This window comes from Siphateles boraxobius, unplaced genomic scaffold, assembly GCF_051911475.1.
Source record: "Siphateles boraxobius isolate OS27281-9 unplaced genomic scaffold, OSU_SipBor_1 402, whole genome shotgun sequence".
Taxonomy (NCBI): Eukaryota; Metazoa; Chordata; class Actinopteri; order Cypriniformes; family Leuciscidae; genus Siphateles; species Siphateles boraxobius.
This window is the reverse complement of record NW_027509034.1, coordinates 29,833-45,778: the sequence shown is the minus strand read 5'-3', so window position 1 is coordinate 45,778 and position 15,946 is coordinate 29,833. Positions and strand designations below refer to the sequence as shown.

At 40.0% G+C, this 15,946-nt stretch overlaps 1 protein-coding gene across 2 annotated transcripts; it reads left to right on the top strand.

Moving 5' to 3' along the window:
* The first annotated feature begins 1,746 nt into the window (after window positions 1-1,746).
* On the top strand, window positions 1,747-15,862 carry LOC143706063 (protein mono-ADP-ribosyltransferase PARP12-like). 2 transcript variants are annotated; one of them, XM_077197620.1, is made up of 13 exons: window positions 1,747-2,101; window positions 3,296-3,431; window positions 4,558-4,930; window positions 7,460-7,510; window positions 7,591-7,717; window positions 7,914-8,079; window positions 9,771-9,891; window positions 10,544-10,640; window positions 10,730-10,805; window positions 10,886-11,016; window positions 11,662-11,813; window positions 14,336-14,631; window positions 14,827-15,862. In XM_077197620.1, exons 1-13 carry the CDS (start codon window positions 1,830-1,832, stop codon window positions 14,923-14,925), a joined length of 2,097 nt encoding a protein of 698 aa, XP_077053735.1. In that variant the 5' UTR covers window positions 1,747-1,829; the 3' UTR covers window positions 14,926-15,862. The 2 variants fall into 2 exon arrangements, with proteins under 2 accessions (XP_077053735.1, XP_077053734.1); XM_077197619.1 differs by having other exon boundaries at window positions 14,336-15,862.
* The last annotated feature ends 84 nt before the right edge of the window (window positions 15,863-15,946 follow it).

Genomic DNA, 15,946 nt, shown 5'->3' with positions numbered 1-15,946 from the left:
CGCGACGCACTGGCGATTTTAACTCGCTCGCGCATCCATTGGCCTCGCCCCGCGCGCGCAACACTTCAACTTCTCCGTGTTTCTTGTTTGTAAACGCGCGAGCCGACGCTACGTTGCGGCAACGCGATGGTTAATAACACCTTCCTGGAAGCGTCGCTCGCGGGAGCGCAACGCACCGCGGAACCTCATTGATCCGGACGCTTCGCGGCGAAATGACGTGAATTCCAGGCAACGCGCGCCTCCTTAAAGGGAAACAACCGTGTGTTTATAAAACGCACACCGGATCAGCGCGCGATGATATTCCGAGTTAATCCGGAATCAGATCCGGGAATGAACTCCGACTGGGAAGCGAATCGAAGATGTATTTGCACGATATTATTATATAGTTTATCAATTGCCCATTTCCCATCTAATAATAAACACGCATAAATAAACACGTGACCTAGGCTACATTTATATATAGAGAGAAGTACAGGGATATGAACATGTGCTCGCGTTTGTACAATTACAAAATTGTAACATTAAATGTAATATTCAACAATATTATTGATCTGCCTGCATTGACACCATTATATGATAAATGAACTGAGCTTGACGATGACATCACTGTTTCTCCAGAGCGGCTGTAAATATATATATGAACTAAATTAATAACTTTTTTTAAACAAAAATGAAACATACTGAACTTAAGCTGGACTGACGCTATTTTCTTCTAGAAACAAACTTGTTTGCATTATTTTCCTGTTATCTCTGTAAAGCTGCTTTGAAACAATCTTTATTGTAAAAATATATAAATAAATGTGACTTGATAAATATATCTTTAAACCGTAACGTTTGCATCACACTGGTATTGCACACATTAGTATGGCGGATCAGAACGGGGCTAGTTGTCACAAGTGTATTACTCTCTATTTCTCCGGTTGGGTGTAATTTTTGATATATACCTTTAATTCATGAGTACATAAAAAGATACATTTCCACTGTTGTTGCCCGCAGGTCTGTTCAAATACACGTTTGATCTTTATAGTGAGACATTATATATATATAGCCTACACATTATCAGCAGGTGCCACATTATGAAATATACAATATTAAAGGCTACAGCAAACATGATCTCCATGTAACCAGACTAATCAAAAGACTTACTATGACACCTAGTGGCGTAAATATAGCATCACGCAAAAGCCACGGTTCATAATATTATATGAACTAATAGATATAAACATATGATATGAACTTATATTATAACTGTTTCAATTTTTTTTAAAAGAATTGATCAGTTGACTTTAAGTTTTTTCTGAGTCTTTTACATGCAACCCCCATGTTAAAATTTAAAAGAAATCTATCTTTTATAAACACGTAATTTATATACACTGAAAAATTAGTATTATAAATATAAAATTAGGTTTTATTAAGTTACATTATTTTATTTTTTTACTCAATTGTAATGTACTGTTAATTGTAGTATTTATTTGTTTGCTACTTTATTTAATTTTATTCACTTTTTATTTATTTATAATATTAATATGTATTTTATTTATTTATTTTAAACCGAATTTTAATAGAATATAAGATAGCTAATAATAACATTTTTTTTATTTGACCGCATTTTTGTTTGTTATTTATTTTATTCCATTTTTTTTGTTTACTTATTATTCCGGCGCGGACGCCAATAAATATGACGCGTATGTTTTGTTAAAGACCTCTGATGGTGTTGACGAGTCTGTTTATAGTCACCGAAGCTCCTCCCCCATGTTTAAGTTTCGTTTTCCTTTCCTCACTTCTGTTTCTCTGTCAGCCCATTCAGTCTGAAGAACAGAATCAACAACATGGCCGAGTTCGCGATCATTACAATGATTTGTGCTCATAATGGATCTATGAAGTTCGATGATTTAAGATCAATATTCGGTCTAAATAATGAAGACATGGATTCGGTCCTCAACAGCAGTGAGTCCTTCGTCGTCGCGGTTATAAACGGACAGAAGACCGTGATCGTCCGAACCGAAGTTCGCTTGTGTCGAGCGCAGAACTGCCCGGGCTGCGCGAATCTGCACCTGTGCAAGGGCCATCTGTTCGGCTCCTGCCGCTTCGCTAAAGGAAGGTGAATAATAAAACAGACATTTTGATTCTTCTTCTGACTCTTAACTCCCTCTAGAGCTTTAACGCTAGAATCACCAAACTCCCCCTTCAAGAAATTTGATCGATGACTGATCAGTTTGGATCGATTCAACGTCTATTTTGGGTTTGTAGAGGTCATCAATAGACGTCTGTCTGCTATCTGGGCAAACTGATCTGACTTTTCTATAATAAATGATCAGATTTACGATTTTCCTACAAATGCAGATTAAAAATGATAAAAAATCCCATTGATTGAATGTTAAAATAAGACCAAACTGTTCAAACTCCAACTGTCAAAATTCAAATTTAAACCGTCAGAAGCCCATTAGACTCAATTAAGCTTTAATCTATCTATCTATCTATCTATCTATCTATCTATCTATCTATCTATCTATCTATCTATCTGTCTGACTATTTTTAACTTAAAACATTCAAGCTATTAAAACTTTCTGGTCAGGTTTTTCCTAAAAAAAACTTAATAGTTTCTTCTTAGTCTCTACAAACTTTTTTTTAATCTAGTTTAAACCGTATTTGTTCTGGTAGAATATAAACATTGGGAATCATTGTTTACTAAGCAATGTTCATAAGCTAGATGATTCATGAATAATGAGACATTACACTGCATATCTCGTGGTGAAAAATACTGGATTCAGTATTATTTATTAATTTTATATACAGTATATTAACCCTGCCAACAGGGAACGTTCTCTCCCAAAGTTCTGATCAAACGTTCTTCCATTAACGTTAATGATGTGGTGTTTAATAATGCTGTCAAAGTCTTTTAGTCTACATCGTTAATGGAACGGTTTTGTTTCTGAAACGTTTTAGTTTAACATTTTTTTTCAGAAGTAACATTCCCATAATATTTACATATAGTTGCATATCAAGATAACACTGGCCTGAGACGACAGAAAACAAGCGTTTCTACTACACCGAACACAGGCATTATTCGCATCCGCATCATCATCTGCATCATAACCTACAATCAAGACTTGGATCAATGTACACACGTCATTAGATATCGAATGCAATATATAAATATGTACAAACAGTCGTTGTTTTAAGGCAATGCTGTGCCGGAGATAGTTCATACTTATGCTAATAATAAGGAACTAAAATGAAACCAAATGCAACGCAACAACTGTCTGTTCCTGAAACGAATGTGTTTTGTCCGCAGACGAGGATGTCGGTTCAGTCACGATCTGCTGTCGGATCAGAACGAGCCTGTGCTGACAGCTCACGGTCTGAACACACTGGATATAAAACATCTGTGTGTTCTGCTTCTGCAGAGCGACACCTCACTCCTACCGGCTGTAAGAGCATTTCACTTCTTTAACCCCTCAATACATACAGTAGCTCTGAAACACATCGTTCATAGTTCAAATATTGAGTCTATCAGCTGTGACCTGTCTTCCCTAGTTAGTTTCCTTGGTTTAATTAGTCCCTCAGACCTGTGATCGTTCAGTGTATTACCCTCCTGTGTAGTTCAGCTCTTTCTGTTCAGTGTTCGGTCTGTAAATGTTAGACGAGGTTGTTTCCTGAGCTTTATTTCCTGTGATTCTCCTACATGTTTGAATTTATTAGGACTCTTTGTGTGATCGTGCTCTTACTATATTTACTGTACCACCAGACTGTGACGACAGCAAAAACCAAGAACCTATGGAAGCTGGATTCCACCAGATATAAGATAAAAAGAAGTCAGAATTGCAAGATATGAACTTTCAAATCTGACTTTTTTCCCCTCACAATTACGAGTTTAGATATAAACTCAGAATTACAAGATACAAACTAAGAGTTGCGAGATATAAACTCAGAATTGTGAGATAAAAAATGTAAAGAATTGCCAGTTTTCACAGAATTGTGAGATATAAACGTGGAATTGGGAGAAATCTCGTAACAAACTCGGAACGAGTTAAAAAGTTTGAATTATGTGAATTATGTTTGAATTAAAGTTTAAAATATTGATATAAACTCAGAATTACAAGAAATAGGCTAAAGTCAGAATAATGAGATATAAACTCGGAATTGTGAGGGAAAAAAAACATTTTGCAAGTTATAAACTCAGAATTGCAAGAAATAAATTAAAAAAATTATGAGATAAATACTCTGAATTGTGAAAATAAAGTAAGAATTGGGAGATATAAATTCAGAATCGCAAAAACTAAAGTCAGAATTATGAGATATAAACTCGTAATTGGGAGAAAAAATTAAGAATTGCAAGTTCCGAGTTATAAAGTTCGAGTTGCAAAAAATAAAGTCAAAATTATGAGATATAAAGGTAAAAATGAAGAGTTCTGGTTTTTTCTCATAATTATGAGATATAAACGTGCAATTGCGCGTTGTTATAAACTGTTAATTGTAAGAAAACTTTTCTACTTTAATTTCCGTGGCAGAAACAAGCTTCCATCAGAATCCAGCAGAATCGTGGTTGTTTTTCAGGTTTGTCATTCTTATAATAACGGCGCGGGACAGTACGGCCGATGTCCGGACGCCGAGAACTGTAAGAGACTCCACATCTGTGAGAAATATCTGCGTGGATCCTGCGACTGCACTCGAGCTCACGACTTCTACGAGCCTCATCCACTGCAAACCCTGCAGGACAGAAGAGTTCCCAGCGAGCTCATGCCCATCATGAAGGATATCTACTCAAACATTGAAGTCCTGAGGACTCGTTTCAGAAACAAGCCTTCAGCTCAGAACCACCGAGGTCCGAATGCTCAGAACCCGAGAAGAGGCCCGAATGCTCAGAACCGAAGGCCATCGGGTGGCTTTAGAGGACAAGAGGCTCAGAGGCCTCCACAATCCCCTATAGGTATCACATCTCACAGTAGTTCACTTCAGAATTAAAATTTCCTGATAATTTACTCCATCCCCACGTCATCCAAGATGTTCATGTCTTTCTTTCTTCAGTCGAAAAGATATTGAGGTTTTTGATGGAAAACATTCCAGGATTTTTTCCATATAGTGACTCCAATGGGGTCCAACAGTTTGAAGTCACCTTAATTTATGTAGCACTTTTAACAATATGGACTGTTTCAAAGCAGCTTTACAGTGATAATAGAAGATTACAGTAGCAGAGATTGTTTAGGCTTTACAGCAGATCTAGAATAAAGTTATTGTCCAGATAAAGTTAGTTTTGATTGATTCACTTCCATTGCAGATATCATTAGTTATTACCTTAGGGGCCGCTAACACACACCGTTCTAACAGAAAACCTTTAATGCGCTCCGGCCGCTCATTTGCAGAATTATTTAACACTTCCGGGTAGCCGTGTGAACCGGAACTATTTTGACAACGTTTATCAGTACAGAGGTAAAGGGAAGGAGGCCTTCACAAGGGAGAGACTAGTGACACTTCAGGATGCGTTGTCGTCGTGTCCAGGCGCAGGTCCTTCATCAGATCCGGATACGGCCTGGATCCGGCGGACTGTGGTAAACCTCGGGATAAACAGAGACACTAATATTAGTGTAGACGCCATCCTTCTTATAATGTAACGAGTACATCAGGATTCATGGGAAGTGTTCCCGGTTCCGGCTGATCTAAACTATGCAGCCTAACATTGAATTGAGCCAATGCAGTGTTGACAGAACCGGGCTAATATGGTCATACTTCCATGTTCTGGTAAGAACTCTAGCGGCTGCGTTTTGGACCAGCTGTAGTTTGTTTATTAAGCGTGCAGGGCAACCACCCATAAGACCATTACAATAATCTAGCCTTGATGTCATGAAAGCATGAACTAATTGTTCTGCATTTTTCATTGAGAGCATATGACGTAATTTAGATATACTTTTAAGATGGAAAAATGCAGTTTTACAGATTCTACAGAAAGATTGGTATCAAAGAGCACACACACACTCACACACACACACACACACACACACAGGTTCCTAACCGACGACGAGGGCTTGACAGAGCAGCATCAAGTGTTAGACAGTATTCTAGGTTATTACATGAGAAAGTTTTTTGTCCAATAATTAGAATCTCTCAGAATTTAGTAGTAGGAAATTACTAGTCATCCAGTTTTTTATATCAGCTATGCATTCCGTTAATTTTGTGGATTGTGAGTTTCGTTAGGTTTGGAAGAAATATAGAACTGAGTATCATCAGCATAACAGTGAAAGCTAATGCCATGCTTCCTAATGATATCTCCTAAGGATAGCGTGTATGTGTGTGTGTGTGTGTGTGTGTGTGTGTGTGTGTGTGTGTGTGTGTGTGTGTGTGTGCGTGTGTGTGTGTGTGTGTGTGTGTGTGTGTGTGTGTGTGTGTGTGTGTGTGAGAGGGTAGCATGTACAGAGTGAACAGCAGCGGTCCTAGTACTGAGCCTTGTGGTACACCGTACTGAACTTGTGATTGATAAGACATCTCTTCATTTACTGCTATAAACTGATAATGGTCAGATAAATATGATTTAAACCATGCTAGTGCAATTCCACTAATGCCAACATAATTTTCGAGTCTATTTAAAAGAATGTTGTGGTCGATAGTGTCAAACGCAGCACTAAGTTTGAGTAGCACTAATAGAGAGATACAACCACGATCAGATGATAAGAGCAAATCATTCGTGACTCTAATGAGAGCAGTCTCAGTACAAGATCCAAATGTGAGTTTCAGTGCAGCTTCAAAGTCTCGACACGATCCAGCCGAGGAATAAGAGTCTGATCTAGACAAACCAGCGCACATTTATAACAAAATAAACATTTATACAGTTTTTAACTCATCTGGCACGAGCTGTGAAGCGACACACATTACGTAATCAGGTTGAAAGGTCACGTGTGTTCTGGTTCAGAAATGTAGGATAGGGCGAAAAACTCCCTCTCATTTTCTCCTGCAACTTCAAAATTGTTTTACCTTTTATTTTAATTATTTATTTTTGTGTGTTTGATTTAGTCTTTGCACATTTGCTTTGTGAACACTAGATCTGTTCTTACGCCTACGTTGTCCTTTTAACCTGATTACGTAATGTGCGTCGCATCACAGCTCGTGCAAGACCATCATTTGTGGTTAAAAGTATATAAATGTTTATTTAGTTATAAATGTGCGCTGGTTTGTCTAGATCAGACTCTTATTCCTCGGCTGGATCGTGTCGAGACTTTGAAGCTGCACTGAAACTCACAGTTGGACCTTCATTGAAGTCACTATATGGAGAAAATCCTGGTGTGTTTTATTAATTTCTTTTCGACTGAAGAAAGAAAGACATGAACATCTTGGATGACGTGAGAGAGTAAATTATCAGGAGATTTTAATTCTGAAGTGGACTAATCCTTTAAATATGAGAATGCAATATTCAGCTTAAAAGATGCTTATAATTCGGTGAGTGACGTGTGTGTGTCTCTTCTCTCAGAGAAAACTGAGATCTGCATGTATTTCATCAAAGGATTCTGCAAGCACGCTGGTAAGAGCTCCATAACTCTGTGCACATATGATTCATGGAGTCGTGTGTATTGTGAACGGAACTGCACTCTTGTTTTCCAGACTCATGTTTTAAGGAGCATTCCAGTGTTCCCTATAAATGGGAAGTTAAGGAAGGATCCGAATGGAAAGCACTTCCTGACAACGAGGTCATTGAGAAAGATTACTGTGATCCTAAAAGAATATACAGGTGGGTGATAAAACCAGAGGATGAAATGATTGAATTGCTAGGATGCTGAAAGTGGTTGCTATTCAATTGCTAAGGTGTTTGCATTGGTTTAAGTGTGTTGCAATACATAATAATAAAGCTGTCTATTCAGTCAGTGTATTAACTAATGTTTGGTTTATCGTGTTGAGTGTTTTGACTGTTTCTCTCTCTATCAAAGCTCTGGAATCAACCAAATTTATTTTGATACGATGACCCAAGGCCCTCACAGTGTGCGGCGTCTGTCCACAGTGTCGTCAGTGGTCCAGCCCACCTTCATTCTGACCACTGAGTGGCTTTGGTACTGGGAGGATGAGAATGGAATCTGGATCCCGTATGCTACAGCGGTAAGTGACTGTTGTGTTGGTGTAATAAAACTGTATTTTTACTTGTTACTTGTAATGTGTTACTTTACTCGTTACATCATAAGTAATCTGATTACGTAATGCATGTTACTTGTAATGTGTTACTTTACTTGTTACACATAAGTAATCTGATTATGTAATGCATGTTACTTGTAATGTGTTACTTTACTCGTTACATCATAAGTAATCTGATTATGTAATGCACGTTACTTGTAATGTTACTTTACTCATTACATCATAAGTAATCTGATTACGTAATGCACCTTACTTGTAATGTGTTACTTTACTTGTTACATCATAAGTAATCTGATTATGTAATGCATGTTACTTGTAATGTGTTACTTTACTCGTTACATCATAAGTAATCTGATTAAGTAATGCATGTTACTTGTAATGTGTTACTTTACTTGTTACATCATAAGTAATCTGATTAAGTAATGCATGTTACTTGTAATGTGTTACTTTACTTGTTACATCATAAGTAATCTGATTATGTAATGCATGTTACTTGTAATGTGTTACTTTACTCGTTACATCATAAGTAATCTGATTAAGTAATGCATGTTACTTGTAATGTGTTACTTTACTTGTTACATCATAAGTAATCTGATTAAGTAATGCATGTTACTTGTAATGTGTTACTTTACTTGTTACATCGTAAGTAATCTGATTACATAATGCACTTTACTTGTAATGTGTTACTTTACTTGTTACACATAAAGCCTAGTTCACACTACATGATTTTAAGCCCGATTTAAGCCCGATTTGCAAATCGTTGAGCTCGCCGACAGGTCAGGGTGTTATCGCGTGCAAATCGCGGAGGATTAGCGGGCGATGAACGCTCGCCAATCTGTTAGTATGAAAGAGCCAACAACGCATCAAAGACCCTCGCAGACGCCTCGCAGACGCGTCGCAGAGCCTACAAAAATATCTAGCATGCTAGATATCCAGAGCTGTCGCACGACTCAATCTCACTGATGTCATGAGCAACAGCCAATCACAGCAAGGCATGAGTTGAGGTCACCGGGTAAATACGTGATTTTTGCTGTCAGCTAAACATAAACATGCTGCTACATGTCCGATATAAACATGCTGTACTCACCTCCAACTCTCTCTGTAGCACAGACCTGCTCTTCCCGTTTGCAGATCCACTCTTTCGCCCATACTCTCTTATTTTTTATTTTTTTGCGTTTTGTTCTCAAAGCAAATGATCGCGCAAACAGTTTGCAGCACTGGTTTCTGTCTGACGTCCATATTCGCGTGTTGTGTTGTTCTTCGCTGTGTATTGGCGCGCGTGTTGTTTCGCGTCAAGATAGACATTAGACAGATAGATTTGTAGACTAGATAGAATCATTGGGTGACAGAGTTGTTGTCAACTCGTGTAGTGCGTTACCTCCTGTTGCGGATCAATCACGCTGTGTCGTGTGGTGTGAACAGCTCAACAACTTGAACTCTCCTGATTTCTCAGAGAGCAAGTCATGTAGTGTGAACGCACAGTTCAGCCCGATGTTTTAAAATCATGTAGTGTGAACTAAGCTTAAGTAATCTGATTACGTAATGCACGTTACTTGTAATGTGTTACTTTACTTGTTACACATAAGTAATCTGATTACGTAATGCATGTTACTTGTAATGTTACTTTACTTATTATGATGTTCTATTTTCTTCATCAGGAGGGGGGTCACAACTTGTCCTCCATCTCTAGTGCTGAACTTGAGCAGAAGTATCAGGCTGATAGCAGTGCCGTGGTGGAGTTTACAGCCGGGTCACAGACCTACACCCTCAGCTTCCAGGGTAACCTAAAAAAAAATCACATGTACCATCCAGGGCCCAATGATACAGATGAGCAGTGTGAGCAGTGTTGGAGAAAGTTACTTTTAAAAGAAATGTGTTACAATATTGCATTACTTCCTTAAAAAATGACATGCTTAGTTACTTTTTATATTAGCTACCGTACAATTTTCTTTTGTAATGCATGTTAAATGTAATGTTACTTTCCTCGTTACATTAAAAAGTAATCTGATTACATAATGCACGTTACTTGTAAACCGTTACTTGTTACATCAAAAGTAATCTGATTATGTAATGCATGTTACTAGTAATGTTACTTTACTCGTTACATCACAGAAGTAATCGAAATACGTAATGCACGTTACTTGTAATCTGTTACTTTACTCGTTACATCATAAGAAATCTGATCACATAATGCACATTACTTGCAATGCGTCACTTAACTCATTAGCTCAAAAAAGGAATCTGATTACGTGATGCACGTTACTTATAATGCAAAGTAATCTGTTTTTTGGTAATTTGTCACCATGGTAACATTATCTGAATGGTTAACATACGATAGTAGTCTTGAAGCACTTTAACGCAGCTCTACAAGCCAGTAAGGCTATACGATGACTGTCGTCTTAATGCCAACTGAACTGATCTTGCTCTTCAGATATGATCCAGGAAAACAAACGCTACTCAACGAAAAAACTCGTCAGACGTCGTCCCAAATTTGTGTCGGCAGCTGATGTACGAACAATCAAGACAACGTAAGAACGCTCCTGTGCTCAGACTCATTCTCTCTCAAAAACTTTCTAAAAAACGTGTATGACAGAAAACTCTTCACATCTGTTTTCAGTAAAAGGACATTTAACAATTTAAAGGCTCTGCCGGAACACTGGGATAAAGCTCTGACTCCTGAAACCGGATACAAGGTGAGCGCAGATTTCTGATTCCTTCACAATGACATTGATTTGTACAACATGTTGATGTTATCCTGCACTTTTCTGTGTAGAGAGTGTCTCTGCAAAGCACGGCCAGTGAATACATCAAAATCAATGAACTGTTCAATCGCACCATGAGAGGCTTCAGCATTCTGAAGATTGACAGGATCCAGAACAGAGCATTATGGGAAGTGTTTCAGTGGTAAGTCCACAAGACCATTCAAAGGGTACGTTTACACGACAACGATATGCTTAAAACAGAGAAGTTTTTCCTTTGAGTTCTCCGAGTACAGACGACATCATTGTCAAAACGATCCACATTCACACGGATCTGTGAAAACGACTAAAAACGCTGTATTCTGCAGCCAGGCCAGTAGATGGCGATGAAACACTATAGATTTAAAAAAATATATATTTATTTTTATTTTTATTGAATGCCAGTCACATACAAATAATAAACATGACAATAATCCAACATATAGTGTAAAAATATTAAACAAATATAGACTACAACAAATAGGAAAAGAAAATATACAGTGTAATATATAAATTAGTAATACAAGTAAAAAAAAAGAACACTACAGACTGAACACGTAATATGTATGTGCATGACATCATCGTCTTCAGAGATTCGCGTTTTGGTTGTTTACACAGAGACCTTTTTTCAAAAACGTGCACTTTGAAACCCGTTTTCAAAAGTTTGCATTTTAGGCACCAAAAACGCTGTGGTCGTGTAAACGAATGGCCAAAACGCATACAAATATTGACATTTCTATTTTGAAAACGGTGTCGTGTAAACAGCCCCTTATATGAATCACAGCAAGTTGTCGGTTTTTAACCCTTTCAGGCAGAAGGACTGCATGAAGAAGAGCAACCGAGGCCGAGAGGTGTCGGAGAAGCAGCTCTTCCACGGCACCGACCGCAATCATGTCCACCCCATCAGCCTGAACAACTTCGACTGGAGGATCTGCGGGACGCATGGCACAGCCTATGGAAAAGGTGAAGAAACTCCAAATAATAAACAACGCAAAAATGAAAATTCTGTCAACGTTTACTCATGTGTGAGAACGTTCCCTGATAACAGAATATACACTATTCCTTTAACCTTCATTCTTCCATCTTTCCCTCGCGGGTCAAAATGACCCGAAGCCCTAAAATTATACTTTTTTTTTTTTTTCAGAAAGCTTTTCATTTTTTGAATTTCATTTTAATAATATTTTTTAATGCAATTTTTTGGAGATTTTTTTTATTTTATTTTTTATTAACCTTTAATTTACTAGATTTGATCAAAAAATAATAAATAAATAAATAAATATATAGTAATTTAAGCACGTTCCTCACATTCTGTCACGGAATTGTAGACAAGAGACGTGGATTCAGATGCAGAGTGATTTAATAACAAAACAAACAGGGTAGGTACAAATTTCAGGGCTTAGACTTCTCGGGAGGAACACGAAGACACGTAACATGTACAACGAACCAGCACTGGACTGCAAACACAAAGGAGACTATATAGGAACCAAACACAGGAGACTAACGAGACAACCCAGGTGAAGAACGTTAATCACTAAACAGATAACGAGATAGGAGGGGCTGACAATAGACAGAAGAGCACATGGCACAAGGAACAACATAACAGCCATGTGCTCACAACAGAATAGACAAGACACAAACACACAACAACTGGGAGTGTCACAGCTCTGTCACTAAACTACGAGGAAACCCAGGCAAGGAAGACAGAGCTGTGACACTACCCCCTCTCTATGGAGCGGCTACCAGACGCTCCATGCCCCACAAGAAACAAACAAGACAAAAATCCAGGAGGGAAGTGGCAATGAGGATCTGGGGGAGGGATGGGGGACCGGGTCCATGAAGGGAAACAGGAACAGGGGTCGACAAATTAGTAGGTAGCCGGGGCAAAGCAGACAGTCTATCGGGCGGCCAGGACGAAGCAGACGACGACCCTTCGGGCGGCCAGGGCGGTGAAGACCCTTCGGGCGGCCAGGGCGGTGAAGACCCTTCGGGCGGCCAGGGCGGTGAAGACCCTTCGGGGGGCCAGGGCGGTGAAGACCCTTCGGGGGGCCAGGGCGGTGAAGACCCTTCGGGCGGCCAGGGCGGTGAAGACCCTTCGGGGGGCCAGGGCGGTGAAGACCCTTCGGGCGGCCAGGGCGGTGAAGACCCTTCGGGGGGCCAGGGCGGTGAAGACCCTTCGGGCGGCCAGGGCGGTGAAGACCCTTCGGGCGGCCAGGGCGGTGAAGACCCTTCGGGCGGCCAGGGCGGTGAAGACCCTTCGGGCGGCCAGGGCGGTGAAGACCCTTCGGGCGGCCAGGGCGGTGAAGACCCTTCGGGCGGCCAGGGCGGTGAAGACCCTTCGGGGGGCCAGGGCGGTGAAGACCCTTCGGGCGGCCAGGGCGGTGAAGACCCTTCGGGGGGCCAGGGCGGTGAAGACCCTTCGGGGGGCCAGGGCGGTGAAGACCCTTCGGGGGGCCAGGGCGGTGAAGACCCTTCGGGCGGCCAGGGCGGTGAAGACCCTTCGGGGGGCCAGGGCGGTGAAGACCCTTCGGGCGGCCAGGGCGGTGAAGACCCTTCGGGCGGCCAGGGCGGTGAAGACCCTTCGGGCGGGCAGGGCGGTGAAGACCCTTCGGGGGGCCAGGGCGGTGAAGACCCTTCGGGGGGCCAGGGCGGTGAAGACCCTTCGGGCGGCCAGGGCGGTGAAGACCCTTCGGGGGGCCAGGGCGGTGAAGACCAGGGCGGGGGCGACCCCGGCTCAGGAACAGACACCGGCTCAGGAACAGACACAACCACAAGGACAGACACAAACACAGAAACAAACATAACAGCCATGTGCTCACAACAGACTAGACAAGACACAAACACACGACAACCTGGGAGTGTCACAGCTCTGTCACTAAACTACGAGGAAACCCAGACAAGGAAGACAGAGCTGTGACACATTCTTTCAAATTAAATTCAAAATAACTCACAATTTCATGCATAACCCTTTTAATTCAGCTCTAAATATCTTACATTGGGAGTCTTTGACCTCTTGTGGGAATATAATAATAATATAAGATGATATTTCATGACTCTAGATGGGCTTGTATCTCTATATGGAGTAAATGAGCTGTTCTTCTGGGTCCTAAAGCCAGTTTCTCTTCAGTGTGCGTTCAGACACACATGTAGACATTATACAATCATTTTGTGGTAAAGTTTTTGCGTTTGTAGTTTGAATTGAGCATTTTTAGGTTGTTCTATGTGTACTGAATCATTCCATTCATTCCTAAAGGGGTCAGATTGACCCGCGAGAGAAGGATTTTTGACTTTTTTACATTTCAAACTCCTCAAATCCATTAAAATTTGGTTTTTTTGAGTGTATTCGTGGTTCAAGTGCGACTAAAGTCCTAGAGTCTTGAACCCCTCCGTTTAACACTCAATTTTTAAAAAATGAGTTTCGGGCCACAATGCCCCGAGGGAAGGATGAGAGTAAAAAACCCTTGAGTATTCTTCATCTCTCTTTACAGGTAGTTATTTTGCCAGAGATGCGAAATACTCGCACAGCTACACTAACGACTCGCTCGATGTCACTCGCTCGATGTTTGTGTGCCGGGTTCTGGTTGGCGATTACACTAAAGGAGACTCCGATTATCTGCGGCCCCCGTCTAAAGATGGAGGAGACACCGTGTTCTACGACAGCTGTGTGAACGACGTCTGGGACCCGTCTATATTCGTAGTGTTTGAAAAGCACCAGATCTACCCCGAGTATCTGATCGAGTACAGGGACTCGAGTGTGTGTGAGCCAGTGGTCACGAGACCCACGGTGAGGAAACATGTTCCTTCATACAGCAGCGCAAACTCCAGCGTTGGCTTCACTTCAGCATACGCTTCATACGCTTCCTCGCGGGTTACTCCCTCTTCCTCAAATACTTCTCACGTACAAGCTTCAGCTTCAGCTTCTTCTTTCTCATATGTTTCTCCCTTCTCTTCTTCTTCTTCTTCTTCTTCTTTCTCACAGGTTACTCCCTCTTCCTCCTCTTCCTCAAATACTTCTCGCGTACAAACTTCAGCTTCAGCTTCTCCAAAGTCTCCAAAGTCAGACTGCATTATTTGCTGATCCTCCATGTGATCATTCCTGGGGCTTTAGAGGAAGCCGGTAAAAAGTTAATCCTGATAATCAAGTTATAAATGTTACACATTAATTGAAAATGATGTTCTCGGATTCACGAAAATCTTCTTAAGAAAGAAGTTAAGAAAATTCTTAAGGTAAATATTGAGTAGTTATAACTTTTCTTGAGAAGTACAATTCTTGAAAAAGTCCTCAAATATTAAAGTTTTTGGGAATATAAAATATTTTTATCTTTTTTCTTGATTTAGAGAATAAGAGGAAATTGTCATTTAAGAAGAATTTTTTACTTCATAAGAATGTTTCGTGAACCGGCCCCTGGTGTCTTGTATTCTCAGGATAAAGTCGTGATGAAAACAAAGTAGCGACAGATCTTTTCTTACATCGAGGCACAAGTTTGATACCACACTTATTGTCCATTTATATAAAACAAATGAATTTGCAATTTCATGCAGTTGTATATTTAATGTATAAAATAAATGTGCCCTCTAGAGGTGTGAAACAAAAATGACATGAATCCAAAAATGCCTCATACATCCAAGTGTAGCGAATTATTGAAGAAAGAAGAAAAAAAGAAAATAAAAAAAACGTTGGTTCTGTGCACCGGTTGTTGATTGGATGTTGAGATGTGGGCGTGGCTCTGCAGGGGGCGGGGTTTAATAACACTAAATGATTGGAGAATCTCACCTTGAAGAGTGAAGACTGTGCTTTCATTGGAAGATCCAGTTAAATATTGCATTATCAAAAAAAAAACATATATTGAAAAAGTATTCACTATAAGATCTTTAACATGAATTTATAAAACAAATAGGGTGAATTTTCATGTCATGCTGTTTTGAATGAAAATGTATAATTTGTCTTGATTTTAATAATTGTAATAATCTCAATATTTGAGATAATTGTCACAATAAAGTATTCCAGTACACAACTTTACAGTGTTTTTTTGTCTTCATATTGCATCTATGCTCCGCCCATTGGAACAGTTTTTCACAGGAACTGATTATTACACAAC